General features: G+C 39.8%; 1 protein-coding gene across 1 annotated transcript in view; it reads left to right on the top strand.

Moving 5' to 3' along the window:
• Positions 1-14696: 14696 nt before the first annotated feature.
• LOC140943593 (uncharacterized) overlaps positions 14697-15865 on the top strand; it is a 1523-nt gene continuing 354 nt past the window's right edge. The window contains exon 1 of the mRNA XM_073392702.1: positions 14697-15865. This exon is cut by the window's right edge and continues 354 nt beyond it. Within this exon, the coding sequence (XP_073248803.1) occupies positions 14733-15865 (1133 nt within the window). The 5' untranslated portion in view covers positions 14697-14732.

The following is a 15865-nucleotide window of genomic DNA, read 5'->3' as shown; positions in this document are numbered from 1 at the left end:
GCGAGCGACAAAGTTGCGAGAAGTCTAGGCCCTGGTGGAGTACCTCCACTACAATTTTTCGAAATTCCCCTCGAGAACAACTTAATGGCTTATTAGTCCCCAAGTCTCGTTTTATTTTGATCACGTTTACATGATAGGTGGGGTGACCCGCCAAGGTGGGTTGCCTGGTCTGCCAGACCGGGTAACCATCTCAGCCTGAGTCAAATTTTGCCATGTAAACGTTAAAGGTGAGGTAACCCGCCTAGCCAGGGTCTGATTCGTGATACATCAAATTTGTGCAAAATTCACTTTGGCTGTGGTTTTACATTATTATTAACGGTAACCATAGAAAGCAACAGCACTGAAGGTTGCAGCAAGAGCAGCAACTTGAGTGTAGAAGAGCATTAATCACCAAAACAAGTGGTTTTCCAGCGTTTTTCTTGTTTACGTGCTTAGCGACTTTTCAATAATCTGGAGAAAGTGCACCCCGGGATGGCGGGGTTGTAACATTGCATGTAACGGAGGTTTAATATTTAACCCCTCCTAAGCGGGTTAACTCACCCATCACGTTGACCGAAAATATCGCAGGCGCGTTTCCTTAAAGCATGCGCATAGATTTAAACTTACGTAATAACGTGCAATTCTATCGTTTTCGAACGTTTTAGCGTTGATAGTCGAAAACGCATCAAGACGGTAGTATGGACGCGAATCGATGGACGCGTTTTTAATGACAACAAGAACGCGTACTTTTGAAAACGCGTCAAGAGTGGACAGGCCTTAGAATGATTTTTGATCTTTGGTAGGCAGTCTGCTCCACAGCTGTTCTTTGTGTCCTCACGCAACGGTGGCGAGCTGTCCAAATATAAAAGAAAAAAAAGGCCCCATTTTGAAGTTCCAAACAGTCCTGTGGAAATTGAACCTTTGTCTTTTGCAAAAACTTTTGATCCAACTGCTGGTCACGTGAGCAAAAAGAAATGCGAAATGGCAATTTTTCTTGCCCAGGTTTTCGGCTACACTAGACTATTACGTTCATCGAGAGTTACAGAATTTAAGTGAAAATGGATGTCAAAGCGGAAAGAAGGTATCTTTTCCTATAGCATAAGCCGAGTACAGTTACAACTAACTGCTATACAAGTCAGGCCGGCTAGGGTTTTGCAGTTTGTGGTTACCGTGGGGAGTGGCTGTACGTGGACTAGACAAGGATGTAATTTCCCGGAATTTCTGTGGGCGCCAGAGGCTTTCACGCGCGGTTTCCAGTTTCGGGTAAGTATTTGCCGGTCGTATCTCCTCGTCGCAAGAGAAAAAAATCCTCTGGTACACAGTGCAGGACATAATAGAATAATGATCAGAGCTAAAACGTTGCAATAATAAAATTTCCAAAGTATACACTAAGACAGTTAGTGTTAGGCATGTTTGTTCTGCCGCACTTTGTAATAAAATTGTCGAACTTTGTCATGAATACCTGTCTCACTTTGTAATAACACTTGCCGCACTTTGTAATAAAAATAATGATTTAGATAGAATTACGAGGACTTACAAGTTCTTTATATAAAGACAATAAAAACGGCTTTCTTTTCCTTTTCCTGAACTTCGATACAGCCTTTCAGAATTTAACTCAAGAAAAATTTGCCAATATATTACGAAACTGAACGAGATCAAGAGTAAGCGCCATCAAGTTTTAACAAGAGAGGATATATCCTCTCTTGGTTTGAGGCAGCTCGAATTCACTTTTAAATAATGTGACGTTTTCTAATACAATTTACCCTGCACTTAAAAATACTAGTTAGCATAAGAACAACATGATTTAAGTGATTTAAATAATAAAGTAGGAATGGTTGCATCTCTGATATGCCTTAATGTGATTGCGTGATGTAGTTATGAGTCATATGCGCGTGTCCGCTTATCCTGACTCGACTATGTGACTGCGTGATGCAGTTGTAGTCAAAGGCCCACATATCACCCTTGACCGCCGTCTCTACTCGCTCTTTGCCGTTTGGGACGTTCAGTCTCCCTCATGAAACCTCCGTTCCCCCCCCCCCCCCCCCTCCCCCGCTAACGTCGAGGAGCGAGGAAACGACAGTAGTATTAGAAGGCCGCGAATGAAACACGCGTGTTTTAGCTCCTTAACAAAGGTTTACTCAGGACTCAGTGGTATAAGTTTCATTCTCCCTCACCAAGTTCGGCCGAATGAAAAATAGTTTCCTTCTTATTCGGACGACACAAGAAAAACAGAGACAAAAGACAACTAGAGAAAATACTGCAGGTTTGGTAGCTTGTTTAAGGTAGAACAAGCTCTAGCGTCTTGTAGGTGCGGGTACAAATGCCTTAATTATAAATATTGTAAAAACGAACGAACAATAGTTCGTAATTAAAAAGTGTAAGACCAAATTCTTGACAAAAGATAGAAAGAAAATAGCACCTACTTGCTATGCCCTAAAACGGAAGAAAATTCTGTTTTGCTCCTATTCTCTCTTTCAGTCCGCTATAAGCATTTCTGGATACTTGACGGCGCTAACAATAATGGAGTCCATTTCATTTTAGAGTCACCTTAATGAAAAACAGTAATCACAACTTTCAGTCAAAGTATATTGCTTTGTCTTATGACTAACAAGGCCAAGTGAAAAAAAAAAAAAAAAAAAAAAAACACGTCTCGCCCGGATGTCTAAAAACAAAGAAAGCGGGAGGGTACATTGTTATTATTGCCAATTGAATGCTTTCTTAACAAATTATTACCCTCCCTGAGGGATACGTTAGAGTTCTTCAGTCAAATATTAGTGAATGAAACGTTAGCGGACTCCAACGCAAATTTAGTTTATTTTGATCATAGTTTGTAAAGGAGACTGGTCATAAAGCCGGCAGACATCAAAGTTGAAAAGACGGTGCTGTAGTTTATGTTGGAAACTCCCTAACCGTGTACAATCCTTCACGGTTTTTGTTCGCAAATTGTGACTGATAAATTAATGCAATGTTTCTATTGGTCATTAAGTTCAAAATGATAGGAATGCTCTTGAACGTTGTGCCCGGTCAGGTCCAAAAAGGCTCACAAAGACATATAACAAACGAGTCTAACGGGTTTCATAACCATTTCACTTTAATAACTATCTGAACTATGTTTCGATGCATGTTTCAGTAGACAACGTGATGTGTCGTACAATACTGTATCCATGCATTTCACTTTAGAGCGGTTTTCACTTGACTGTCGAAAGGGATTGGTTTTGGTTTTGGTTTTGGTTTTACTATGCCCTTTGGTTGGCTAGTGTATTTACTTTGGTTTTGGTTTTACGACAGTCAAGTGAAAACCGCTCTAATAACTATGTTTTGATACATGGTTCAGTCATACAATAGATCTCTTATTCTGGGTTCACTGAAAACGTCAATAAAGGACTAATAAACGCTTCGTTTTATGAAAAGTAACACTTGTTACGCAGGATCGTAGAATATTTGGTGTTGAAAGTAAAGGTTGTTAGTTTTTGTTCGTTCAAACCTGTCCAATACCAAACATAATAATAAAACTAAACGGTCCAAAAAAACAAAATGAAGCAGGCGGGGACTAAAAACATTAATTGTTCATTTTTTATTTGGTCTAAAGGGTATTTTCAGTTTTTGGTTTGGTATGAGATATCCGGCGATTTTGAAGCTGAATAAATTCTGAGGGATGCTTTTTCTTTCGATGGATTGAATGTAATATTACTATTGTCACATTGTCGATTTTTACCAGTTGAAGCTAATACCCTCATTATAGAATAGCTAATAGCCTCAATACAAGCGCTTCAAGACAATAATTAAAATTAAGTTTGTCAAAACTTATTGCCCTCTATTAAATCATAAGTCGGGAGAAATTTCTAGGCCCGCTTTCCATTCAACCAAAACTTCCGGTTTGAATTTTCGGCAACTTCCAGTAGCGAATGGAACAGCATTTTCCAAAATTTCCTCGCGAGGTATACCCAAATTTTTCGGAAACTTCTTCTCGGAAGTTTTCTTTCCATTCAACTTTGCTCCCGGAATTTCTAGAATATTCGGTTGAATGGTTCGCATTTCGGAAGTTCAACAGCTTTCTGAATCTCTGGAGACTTTCTGAACCATTTGTCGCTGTTTTCAAATTTTCGAAAGTTTTGCCGTTAAATGGAAGGCGCCCTAAGTGTTAAGATCTTGAAATTGAAATAAAAATAATCATCACTGAAACCAACCTTAAGACCTTGAGTGAATCAACGTGAACCTTGAGTGGCTTTCATTAAAGCTTGTTTAACCCATAAAAATATCTGTTCTGTTTTTTCCCAATCTTACTTAGCTTATTAGTTGAAACAAGTTATTACTTACCAGTCAGGAATAATTGCTACTCACAACAACTTGCATTCCAATGGTTTACATTTTGTTTGGAGGTGGTCATTACTTGAAGATGTACTATCGAGATTGGGCCCTGTGTGACTGCCCAAGAACACGCAGACAACTTACTTTTTAACGTGGAAACATTACCGGAGTTTAACTTTCAGGGTCATTATCTAGGCAAGAAAAGAAGACTCTTTCGATCTCAGAATTGATTGCAAACTTGTAACATAAAACAAGCTGTTACTATATCGATAAGTAGTGACTGATTTAGAATTATAGTTGCTAGAACCACCATGCATACAGCACGCTGAAAACATTTAAAATTCTCTGTGGCTTTACTTTGGTTATTATGCGCCAGGAAAGATGGCTCACGCCTTTGATCTCAGAGCTAATTTGCAGCCAACTACACGAAGGGTACACTATAGTCACACATTTTGTGACAAAAATGGCCTCCTCCTCTGAAAAATGTCGGTCACCATCATCATTTACCTTCCATGGCTTCTTTTAGCAAGTCGGTTGTCAAGGATGCAGGAAACTCGACTTACACTGCAATTCTTTTTGAAAAAGCATTCGAGAGATAATTGGCTTTGATTATATTGAAAATTAAAACTTATACAGCTAGGTGATAAAATGTGAAAATAGAAAAGTGTTTTTCTTTTGGACTGACTGTTTTATACATTAGTAACACTGGACGCAATAACAACAATTAGATCATATTGTGTATAATACATCTTGTTATGAAAGGGTCCTATCAATGGCTAACAATTCTAAGAGTAATAACCCGCAATGAATTAAACATTTGAGCTTTGCCTTTCTTATTTAAGCGGAGCTTTCCCTGGTTATTTTTCATTGGAATCAGCCATCGGAGGACTGAAGCCGTCTAACATAAGCTAAGTAAGTTACGGCAAAATTGTATGACGCTATCACCCTTGGTCTATCAACTCTTGCTTCGTCAGAATATCTTTTATTTTCAGGGTTTAAAAACTGGAAGTTGGTTTGCTATATGACCATTTAAAAAACAGAGAATTTTTCAGATAAAAGCCGTAGCTCTTTATTTTTGTTCATTTTAAGGTGACTTCAAAGAATTTACTGACCGTTTCTCAGCGCTTGGTGAAGATGTCTATTCTTGCAAAATTTTGCCTTGTTGTCTTGTTGAGTGGAGTGGTTTTGGGTCGCTTTCACCCGAAGGTGACGGAAGGTAAGTATTCAATTTTATGCTATAATTCTGCAGTGATATCTACCATTTCACTGAATTTCAACGAAAAAAGCCTGAGTTTAAGGCTTCACGCTTTACACTCTCGCACAGCATGATTCAATATTAGCCAGTGTTATTCAAAATTAGCCAAGATAGTGGTGTCTTATGTCAGCTAAAAGGCAACGAAGCAGAGTCAAAATTTTCAAGCCCATAGCAAAACCACATCACCTTTTCAAAAGCAGACATACCTCGTGCGATTGTCAAATGCCGACTTGTTAACTATCAAGAAAAAAAGTGACTCAAAATAAAATCGTACGTTTACTGCGCGTATGTTTCATGAGCTGTTAAAAGAAACAGGATGTGCGTGGCTTTAGCTTTGTCGTTATCGAACTGGGTGACAGGTAAAATACAACAAAGTAGTAAACAACTAAAAGTCTTCGGCATAAACGCTCCGTTTAATAGCTGAGGGTTGGCCTGATATCAACCGAGGGAAAATGTACAATAAGTAGGGGAAGCGAATTTCGGGAATTAATTTGACAAGTTGCCGACTAAATAGAGGTTGAACGCTAAAAGGGAAGACGGCTTATGTTTTCTGCTGTTATGTTTTATTATTCAGATCGCATGCGCAGAGTTGATGAAAAACGTCAAATGTGTCACTTTTGTACTCCATTCGACCTTGGCTGTCCTCCGGGATTTATACCGCTTTATGGAATGCCGCCTGGTCAGCCTGGTTGCCCACCTGGTCTTCTTTGCTGTTCTTACCACCACTAGTGTAAGTTATGTACTTACTAAACAGTTAACTTGCTTACAATCTGCCTCAGAGGATGGCCCCACTAGTTTTAAACAACTCTTCGTCCTAATTAATATTACTTTCGGAGGAGTTCGTGCAGGAAAGAGGAAGAGACAATAACTCCTACCAGTCACACTGGCTCCACGCGCGGGTATCCAGTTTATCAACCGAACTGTGCCAAGGTGTTTGAATCATCATTTTTGGAGGAAAATTGACTTTAAATAAAGGCTTAAGGTCGGGGGATTGAGGAAACTCAAAAATGTTAGTTTACTAGGAAAAGGGAAATTAACACAAGCAAAAGGGTCGGTTTTTTAAAGGAAGTCTAACTTAGTCCGCGGTTTAAGAAATCATTGGACTTCTAGATCTCTTCCTAACTGCATGGGTTTTTTAAGAGAATAAATGTTTCTCTGGTCTGCCTTTTAATAGTATGCTTTCATGAAATCATGCACGATAAACGGTGTTTAGATAAAAAGAGTGTTGAGCAAACTGACTGGCTCAGAACACAGCTTTGACCCTGTTTAAATTCATAACCGGTCCAAAGAGTATGGAGAAAATTATCATATTGACATAAATTATGCACGAGAAACTTATGACGTCACGGCGGCCATATTGGTGTCCCAAAACAATGAAACGGCGGCCATGTTGGTGTCCCAAACCAGTCCTGTGAGAGTTGAACTCTTTTCTTATGCAAACGCTTTCTTTTGTTCTAATAAATTTGCGTAGATGCTGGCCACGTGAGTGAAAACACTCTATAGGTAAAATTCAACTATATCTAAGTCAGAAGTGTACACACGAATAAAACGCTAAAATAACGCTTAATTTATTCTGCTTACTGATAGCTTTTTTAAAAATTCTTTCCCCAGGCTTTCGTTCCGGCCCTGGGTGAATTAGAGGCTGGTGATGTAATGTGATTGAGTACAAGACAAAACAATCCGGCACTCGTCTGGGGAAACTTTTAATGGAATGTTCATGATTACTTAGAAATAAAATGTACATGATAAAAACATTTGAAACTCTCATTATTGCCAGTGAGATCTAATCATTGCTGATAGCCTTTATATCCCTACCCCCACGTGCTTTTCCAACAGACCTAACAGTGATCACTGAAAAAGTGTACAAATCTGGGTCAGCAATTTTAAGGGTTAAGGACTTGTTTTTAGAAAAGTCACCTTATTTGTCTTTGAACTCCACTAGTTTCCTCCAAATGCTTTGTAGCCCTCGATGAAGTCTTCTCTAACCGTAATATAAAGAAAGGAAATTTACCATTTTGCGTTGCTCTTAGGTGAGCCTGATCTACTGATAAATCGGGCTGATCGGCCAGTGTTTGTCTAGGTCCCGTGGTCTACTAGATCCTGACGTTGTTCATAGGGGTTTGATATCTAAATGGGAACCTTGCGTGAGTGTGTTCCACCGAGGCCTTGGCATGGAACCACTACCATAACTTAGTCCAACAACGCTCAAATTTACATCCATACCTCAATCTTAGAGTTTAACTTAGATGGGAAATTAAAAGCATGTTTTTATTTCAGTAAGCTTTCTTCAGATTACTTTTACATTTGTCATATTTTCACGCCGTGATTTAAAACGACCTGATTTGGATGATCAGTAACTTATGAAACATTTGCAAGGTACAGGAAAATTAAATCCCCTTTCAATGACCTCATTTCAGCCTAAAACGATCCTATCAGTTTGTAGGGTCGGTCAGGGTTTTTGGGTATACAGTATACGGTGTACAGGGGCTTTTAAAATCGGGTATACGGTATATTGCAGCTTAAATGGGGGTATTTGGTATATCACTTTCTTTGAATTTCAGGTATAAAGTATACCTGGGTATAATTTTGGGTATATTTGGATGAATTTTGGGGTATTTTGGCGAATTTTTTTCGGGTATACTGGTATACCACTATCCCCCCTGGCCGATCTTGAGTTTGGAAGATAAAGAGTCGGTCACCATCCAGTGACACATACCCGTATAGCCCATAGGAAAACTTCACTACGCTGTGCAGTGCCTGCCGACCGGGCAGGGCCTTTGCAAACAGCTGTAACTTCCCAACTGACTTGAATGCACCTACTTTTTATGAGCCGTTAGAAAAACGAGAGCATGCTTATCGTAGACAACCCAAGCCTTCGAGAAATAAACATAAGGCTAAGGTTTGCCTTGTTTTGATACAGACCTCTTTCTTTTTCTAATATAATTTACACCCCTTTACACTTTAAAAATGCTAGTTAGCATAAGAACAACATGATTTAAATAATAAAGTAGGAATGGTTGCATCTTTGATAAGCTTTAATGTGACTGCGTGATGTAGTTATGAGTCATACGTGCTTGTCCTGATTCGACTATGTGACTGCGTGATGCAGTTGTAGTCAAAGACCCACATATCACCCTTGACCGCTATCGAATCTCCAGTAGCTCAGGCGTTACAGCATCCGACTAAAAATGGAATGTTGATCAACCCACTCGAAACTGATATTTATTCACTCTCTGTTTCCTAAAAACTTGACCCGATCCATTGTGGTGAAATTTTAATTGTTAAAGTTTATATCCTGTTGTCAGTCTTATTTTGCAAGAACAAAAACGAAAATCCAGCCTTAGTGTTGACAATCGGCTACATTGAAAAATTATGACTTGGCTAATAGTTAAAAGCCCATCATTTTGAAATAAGAAATTATAAAGCGTTATTGAACAAAAGAACTCCAAGGATAGCCATACTCAAATAATTCCTTCAGGCTGGAGAAAATAAACAATGAAAAAATTGTTGATCACTTAGCAAGGTCATTACTTTTCAATGCAGCCAATTGCCTCTATATACAGACCCTCTAAAATAGATATTAAAAATTTGTCACCCTCAAAAGTAGATGGTGTCTCTTTTTTTTGTCATCTTAAAAATGAGCAAAATAAAACATTACAAAAAACAAATTAACCACTGCCTTTGAACCAGAATTTCACTACATTGCATACTAATAATATTTTAATTGAAGAGGCAATGAAACATTTTTTGCCATATTTTTTAATTAAAAAAATGTCTGACTACATTGTACGCATGGCCAGTTAGCTGCAAGTAAGCTTTCTATCGTGAAGTAGATCGGGCTCAACTATGTTTAAAACAAAAATAAGGAAAAAATCGCGAAAAGGTAATTTTTCTCACTTTTATGGGAGGCTTGCAGAACTGCTTAAGTGAAAAATACGTTAAAGAGAAAAAGAAGGAAACTCATTGCTGTCCAGGGTCTGTACAAAGTGATCACCGTGGGAAATGTTGGAAAAGATTTTGCTGTACCTAATACACGGAGGCAGGGATATAATAGCTAATAGTGATCTTAAGATCTAATTAACAATGACGAAGCGTCCAAATAAAACAAGAGATTTTGTTATGCATATTTTATTCCCCTATCCTCAAAACGTTTGGTTGCCACTTGACGCAACCCAGTAACGGTGTGCACGACAAATTTCTAAAGTTACCACACAGTAGTGTGAATCAGTGGTATAAGTTTTGCTTCCTCTCAACTCCTTCAGTCCGCCATCAGCACTTCTGGATACTTGATGACGTCACCAAAATGGAGTCCACTTTAGACTGATCTCAATTGGCTCATCATAGCACCAAAACAGTAATTACAACTTTCAGTCAAAGGGATATTTTTTTGTCTGATGACTACTTATGCCAAGTAAAAAAAAACACTATGTTTTGATACATGTTTCAGCAAAAAACGTGATGTGTCATACAGCATATCTCATATATGCAGGGTCCACTGAAAACGTCGATAAAGGACTAATAAAGAGCGGGGTGAATAGGGGTATGCAAATCCGCCGATCCGTTATGATTTATTAACCAAATCCGCCGTTAAATTTTCGCACTGAATCCGAAATCCGGGCAAAAATATTTGTATCACTCGCAAAGTCCAAAATCCGGGCCCAAAAAATAGATGAATCCGCATTCCGCTGCAGTTGCAGGATCCGGAAATCCGTTAAAATCTCGCTTTGAATCCGAAATCCGGGCAAAATATTTTCAAAATCCGCCGATCCGTTCACCTATTCACCCCCCTCAATAAAGTGTAGACACACACTGTCGGAAAATTTTGGCCTCTATTTAATTACTTTCGTACTTATTTCAAGTTTATTCCTTACTAAGCTCTCCAATGCTCAGAGCACAAGTGATAGCAGGTTGTTGGGTAGAGCTGTAGTGGCATTGAGGACGACTTTGAACGGAGGATGACAGAAATGTAAGAGCGAGATGCGACAGAAGTGCCGGTTCAACCTTAAGTCATGAAATAAGAAGGAGTTAGAATTCAAACATATTTACTCATAAAACCATAAGCTATTTAGAGGCGATAGTCAAAGCAAACCGACCTTAATAATACTGTATTGTTTAGATCTTAACATCAACTTAAATTTTGCTTGTAAGATGACCTTGGCGGAGAAAAGTTTCAATTATAACTTTTAGAAACACCTGTTCGAACTTATTTCAGAAAACACAATAACAAGTTCGTTATATTGAAATAATTACTTTACTTAAAAGGTGTTTTCAGTTTTCACTAAGATGCGTGAGTTTAAAATAGAGTGTATCTCTGAAGGCTTATCGTACATTCGTGGGCTCATCGTATCACTTTTATTTGATCACTTCTGAAAGGTCGCGCGATTATCGGTAGGTACTTCATATATGATTATTATATGAAGTACCTACCCGATTATCGGCCGCTGTTCGGGAAATTAGCCTGCGCTACAAGCCTGGAAACCTCGTCCCCAGGGCTTTTCTTTCCCATTTTCCAAGCGAAAAGCCCTGATAACGAGGTTAAGGAACCTGGATCAGACCTTGAAGCAGGTACCAGCATCACGCTATTCATGACTGCGTGCATATATTAGTTTCAATTATCATGAATTATAAAGCGATATGACAAGCGCGCACAATAAAAGCCTCGTGTAACGACCGTTCGAAAATAAAAACAGATTTTTGAGTTCTCACCGGCGGGCCCAAAAAACATCCACGTCGTTTTCGAGAACATCCATTGTTGTTGCCATCAAAAAACGGATTGCTTTTCGTCCAAGATATCAGGTTCCTTTCCTAGCTGCACAGGTAAGCGATACAAGCCTTAATTGAGGCCAGACCACTGTCATGTATTTCTTCGCACTAGTAATATCTAAGTTTTACCGCAATTTTCAGAAATCATACTTTTTGGTGAAATGCAGCGTTCAAATATCATAGTTACTACCTCTATAATGCTTTTCCTAGCTTATTTATCAATTTCACGGTTTGTAGTGATTTTATTTGGCGAATTCTCTGGCGTGTAGTCTCCGTTATTATGGTAATATAAGAGTTGTGTACCGAGCTTAATTAGCTTGAATGGGCTTAGGTTACGTAAGCCAATAAGTCTTATTAAGTGAACAGATTTCCTGACAATTTAATTACACAAAGGATTACTAGTCAGTGTTGAACTGCCCGCGTCAACAGTCAGTTCACTTTTCTCTTTGGGTTAATGCAACATACTCTTCGAACGTTTGGATTGTTCAGGCAAAATCATTTGGTGTGTCTATTCAAATGAAACCGCTTTGAAATAACTTTCCTTTTCCACGGTTCTATTCTCCTCCCTATTTTTTCAGAAGATTAAAATGAGAAATTTTGTATTATTATGATGCAGGCCTCGGCGAGTAGCTTGCAGTGAAAGTGTTTTATGGTCGAGAACGAGATTATTGTTATACCTTTTCACCGCGAGATTCAGTAATAGACGTAAGTACTTCAGTTTTTAAAGGATTGTTTCAACAGCAACGGAGGCGTCGTAATCGGAGTCAGAGCGGTCGTAATCGAAGACGGAATCCAAGTCGGAGTCGAAATCGAAGTCATTCGTCGTCGGAGTCCCAAAAGCGCTTACGACCTAGTAAAGATGGAAAAACCAAGGCTTTGGCTGAGTCATAGGCTTGATCTACGGAATTGTAGTAGAAAAATTCAGAATGTTTCCATTTTCAGCATTTTCTTTCGACTCGGCTAATGAGTCTGTCGTTTACAAAGCATTGAGAGCCTGATTTTGGGAAAATAAGCCCCGGTTCGGACGCCGAACTTTTCATGAGCCGAACCTAATACATGAAAAGTTCGGCGTCTGAATCAATAGGGAACGCCTGTTTCAATTTGGAACGGCTCAGCCGTTCTTTTCGCCTCTGGAGCGACTTTGGAACGGCTTTGATTCAGACGCCGAACTTTTCATGTACCGAACCTAATGCATAAATTATTATAACGTATTTTGTAAGTAGTTTAACCGAAATGAGCATTTTTCTCCTTTTGAATTTAGTTCGGCTGGAATTAAGATCGGCGTCTGAACCAATTTTGCCGGTCTAAATAATTTGGGTCGGTCTTAATTCGAATTAGGTTCGGCTCATGAAAAGTTCGGCGTCTGAACCGGGCCTAAGGATGCTTACCATTTGTCAGAACTGACTAACCAGACTGATGCAGTTGTATAAGGAATTCCACTATTAATCACTACTTTTTTGACAGATCAGTTTATTACTACGTGGTATGCACGGAATTGATGGTTTTTTCGAAAATTTCGAGAAAATCTGGACCACTCTTTCATTTGAAAATTAGCGGCCTGGCAAGTAAGCAATTCTGACTTTTGGTAAACGCCCTCAGACTCCAAGCCATTGCCGGCTTGGCCAGTGCCTTACCCATGCGCACAGCCATATCTCGCAATGGGGTTCCGACCGTCCTCTCGCCAAAATTTCGAAATGGTCTCATTTCATTTATGACCCAGCCTAGTCCCTAGGCGTTCTCTCTTGACCCGTTGCCCGCGCGAGGTCTGGGAAAGAGCGGGCGGGTATCTCTCGGTGACGTCACAGCTCACGGTAGAGTCCAGGACTGACCGAGCCGAGAACGCCTAGGCAATAGTAGCCTGAGATCATGCCGTCTCCCTATTATCCCTTTATGTCTCTCACGGGAAGATGACATGATACATTTCTTTGTCGGATCACATGTAAAAAAGCCAGAATCTGGACTTTTTTCTGATTGGATAGGAAACAATACGGATGATTTGCGCTGTTCCAATTGGCCAAAATGCCGCCATCCGTTAGTTGTTGTTGATTTCAGTCTGCATTTTTGCTCAAGCAATGAGCAGTGAATACGCACGCGAGTTCGTTATGAAATTTCTGCCGACTGAGTTTTCTTGAATTTGAAGGATGCCTAAATAGAAATTTCATCCATTGAAATATTTTCCATCTCGTCGTATACTTAAAATTCACCGATCATTTGAATGCAATTTGATACCGGCTACAAGTTACAGAAGCGACAAACGGGTTCACTTTTCAAATAATTCATGAATGGAATCTTGACCTGGTTTGACTGTAATTCGTCCTTCACAAACCTGCGAATTATTCTGAGCGATCTTCGTTTTCACAACACCTTTCAGGTGCTTTAGCCTAATTTTTTTTCCACTGCTTTCGGTACAGTACGAAGTCAACGAGCTTTAACCAGTAAAGTCTTTATTATTTGTAGCTGTTAAAAAGGTACGGCAGCTCCAGCTAGCAGTATTTCATCACAAAAACAACACATTTAAATTTTTTTTTTAGGAAGCGCCATCTGAACATGGACATACTTTTAAAAAAATTTTCTGTTCCCTAGCTAAAATTGATTTCAAAAGAGACATTATTCGCGCCAAATTTGATTCCCTTATGGTAAACGCTTATTGGCTAATAACATGACAGGTCAAGCAGACGTGAGATTATGTAAATTAGGGGGCGGTTGACGGCTTGTTAAATAAATGTATCAGGCGTTATTTTTTTCCCCTCTAGCCAAAGAAGCAAAGAAGCAAAAAATAAAAAAAATAACGCCTGATCTCAGGTTAAGGCAATAGCAGATGAGTCAACCTCGTTCCCAGGGTTCTCTCTCTTGCTTCGAGAAAAACCCTGGTTGCGGCTAGTCACGTGGAAATGTGTGTCAATAAAATGCGCAGCGGGGGTAGGTCCTCAAGTAAATTTTGTCGACTGGGGTAGGGAGAAAATTCTTGCTTCAAAATGGCGCTTGAGTTTCTGAGTTGCGTGCAAACTCGCTTTTTGCTAGTGACTGTAACATTATTTTGAAGGCAAAACAAATTATTTGTTTAGGGAGTTTGTACTTGAAAAAAGGTTTGCTCGCCATCCTGTCAACAGGATTCGAAAAATCTTGCTCGATTTGCACATGCAAAACCAGCTTTAAGTAAATTTGCATACTCCGCACGTGCAGTTCATGAAAGGAAAAGATAATACAGTAGTCAGGTTTACATGAGTAATATCCGCTTTGGTTAATTTTTCGGCTGGTGCACGATATGCGGAAGCTAACCTCGTTCGCAGCAATACTATTTTTTTATGTTTCTTCTTAAGCTAAGATGGCCAAAAAACAGAAGTATCTACGATTTAGTTTATTAATGTGGCCTAATTTGATTCATTGTACAGTTTTGTCCCAGGCCCCCCGGTCTGAGGGGCATGTGATGAGGAAGGGTGTGCCTGGGGAATACTTCAAGGGGTGCCATAAACAAGCGCGTGTCCTCTTCCTGTTTCTTCTCATCGTCACTCTTGCAGTCGTTTTCAAAAAATTCTGGAGGCGAGTCGAGCCAGTAAAGAAAGTAATACAGCAACACGTTGACTTGGGTTGCCTGTACACAGTGCAGCTCCCCCAGGAAGCCCAGGCATGGCAAGTTGTTTCATTCACAATCAGCCCAACTACAACGGACAAATGCAGTCTTGCTGCGAGGAGCAAAATACGTGGAAATGCACACGGAAATTCAAATTTTCGAATACAAGCCTTTGGGTCACAAGAAATGGTTACAGGTAGCGTGACTCACATTGGCAACGATACTTACAACGCTACACTGCGGCTAACGTTTGCTGGAGAATATATAATCCTTGTTATTTTGACGTACATTAACAACGATAGTCTCGAATATCGTCACCACACTAAAGCTGTTCTGCAACACGTGGGGAACAGTCCGTTTGATCTCCCGGTATCCCCGGGTCCTTACCCCAGGGGGTATACCCGATACTGTAGTCAAGAAGAAAGTGGTACTGCCCCCGGAAGGTGGGTTGAATGTGGCAGTATCCCGGGGATTGAAAGATGCGGGCAGTGGCAGCTTGATCCTTTGTACGACTTTGATCAGATCCACGGTTTTCACTGGCTGCCATATTTTTGTCAACTGCATCATTACAGCAGCGATGAAATCAAGAAATGCTTCGCAAAACAAGGTTGGTCAGAGATTGTTTTTACGGGAGACTCGCACATGCGCTATAGAACTTATCACTGGGTCACGAGATTGCATGGCTCATGTCACGGCTGCATTAAAACACACGTAAAGATGGTGTTTGACAAAATCCCACGCATTGAGTGGGTGTTCGACGCGCGTGGAACGCGATGGCCTCTCACTTTCCCAAACATTTCGATGCCACACGAGATATATGTTCATCCGAGAACAAGGCGTTCTATGTTCTCCAAAGAATTACCTGGCTCTGTATTCAGTGGCAAACTATTTCTCATGAACTTTGGTCACTGGATTTTACGGGAGAGCACAAAGAGAACGTTTATGGCTGAAAAACTGCGCGCTTTTGTTGAAGCAATTCAAGCAATGAA

Source organism: Porites lutea, chromosome 7 (genome assembly GCF_958299795.1).
Source record: "Porites lutea chromosome 7, jaPorLute2.1, whole genome shotgun sequence".
NCBI classification, from domain to species: Eukaryota; Metazoa; Cnidaria; class Anthozoa; order Scleractinia; family Poritidae; genus Porites; species Porites lutea.
Note: the sequence above shows the minus strand (reverse complement) of the source record. Positions and strands in the feature narration are given on the sequence as shown.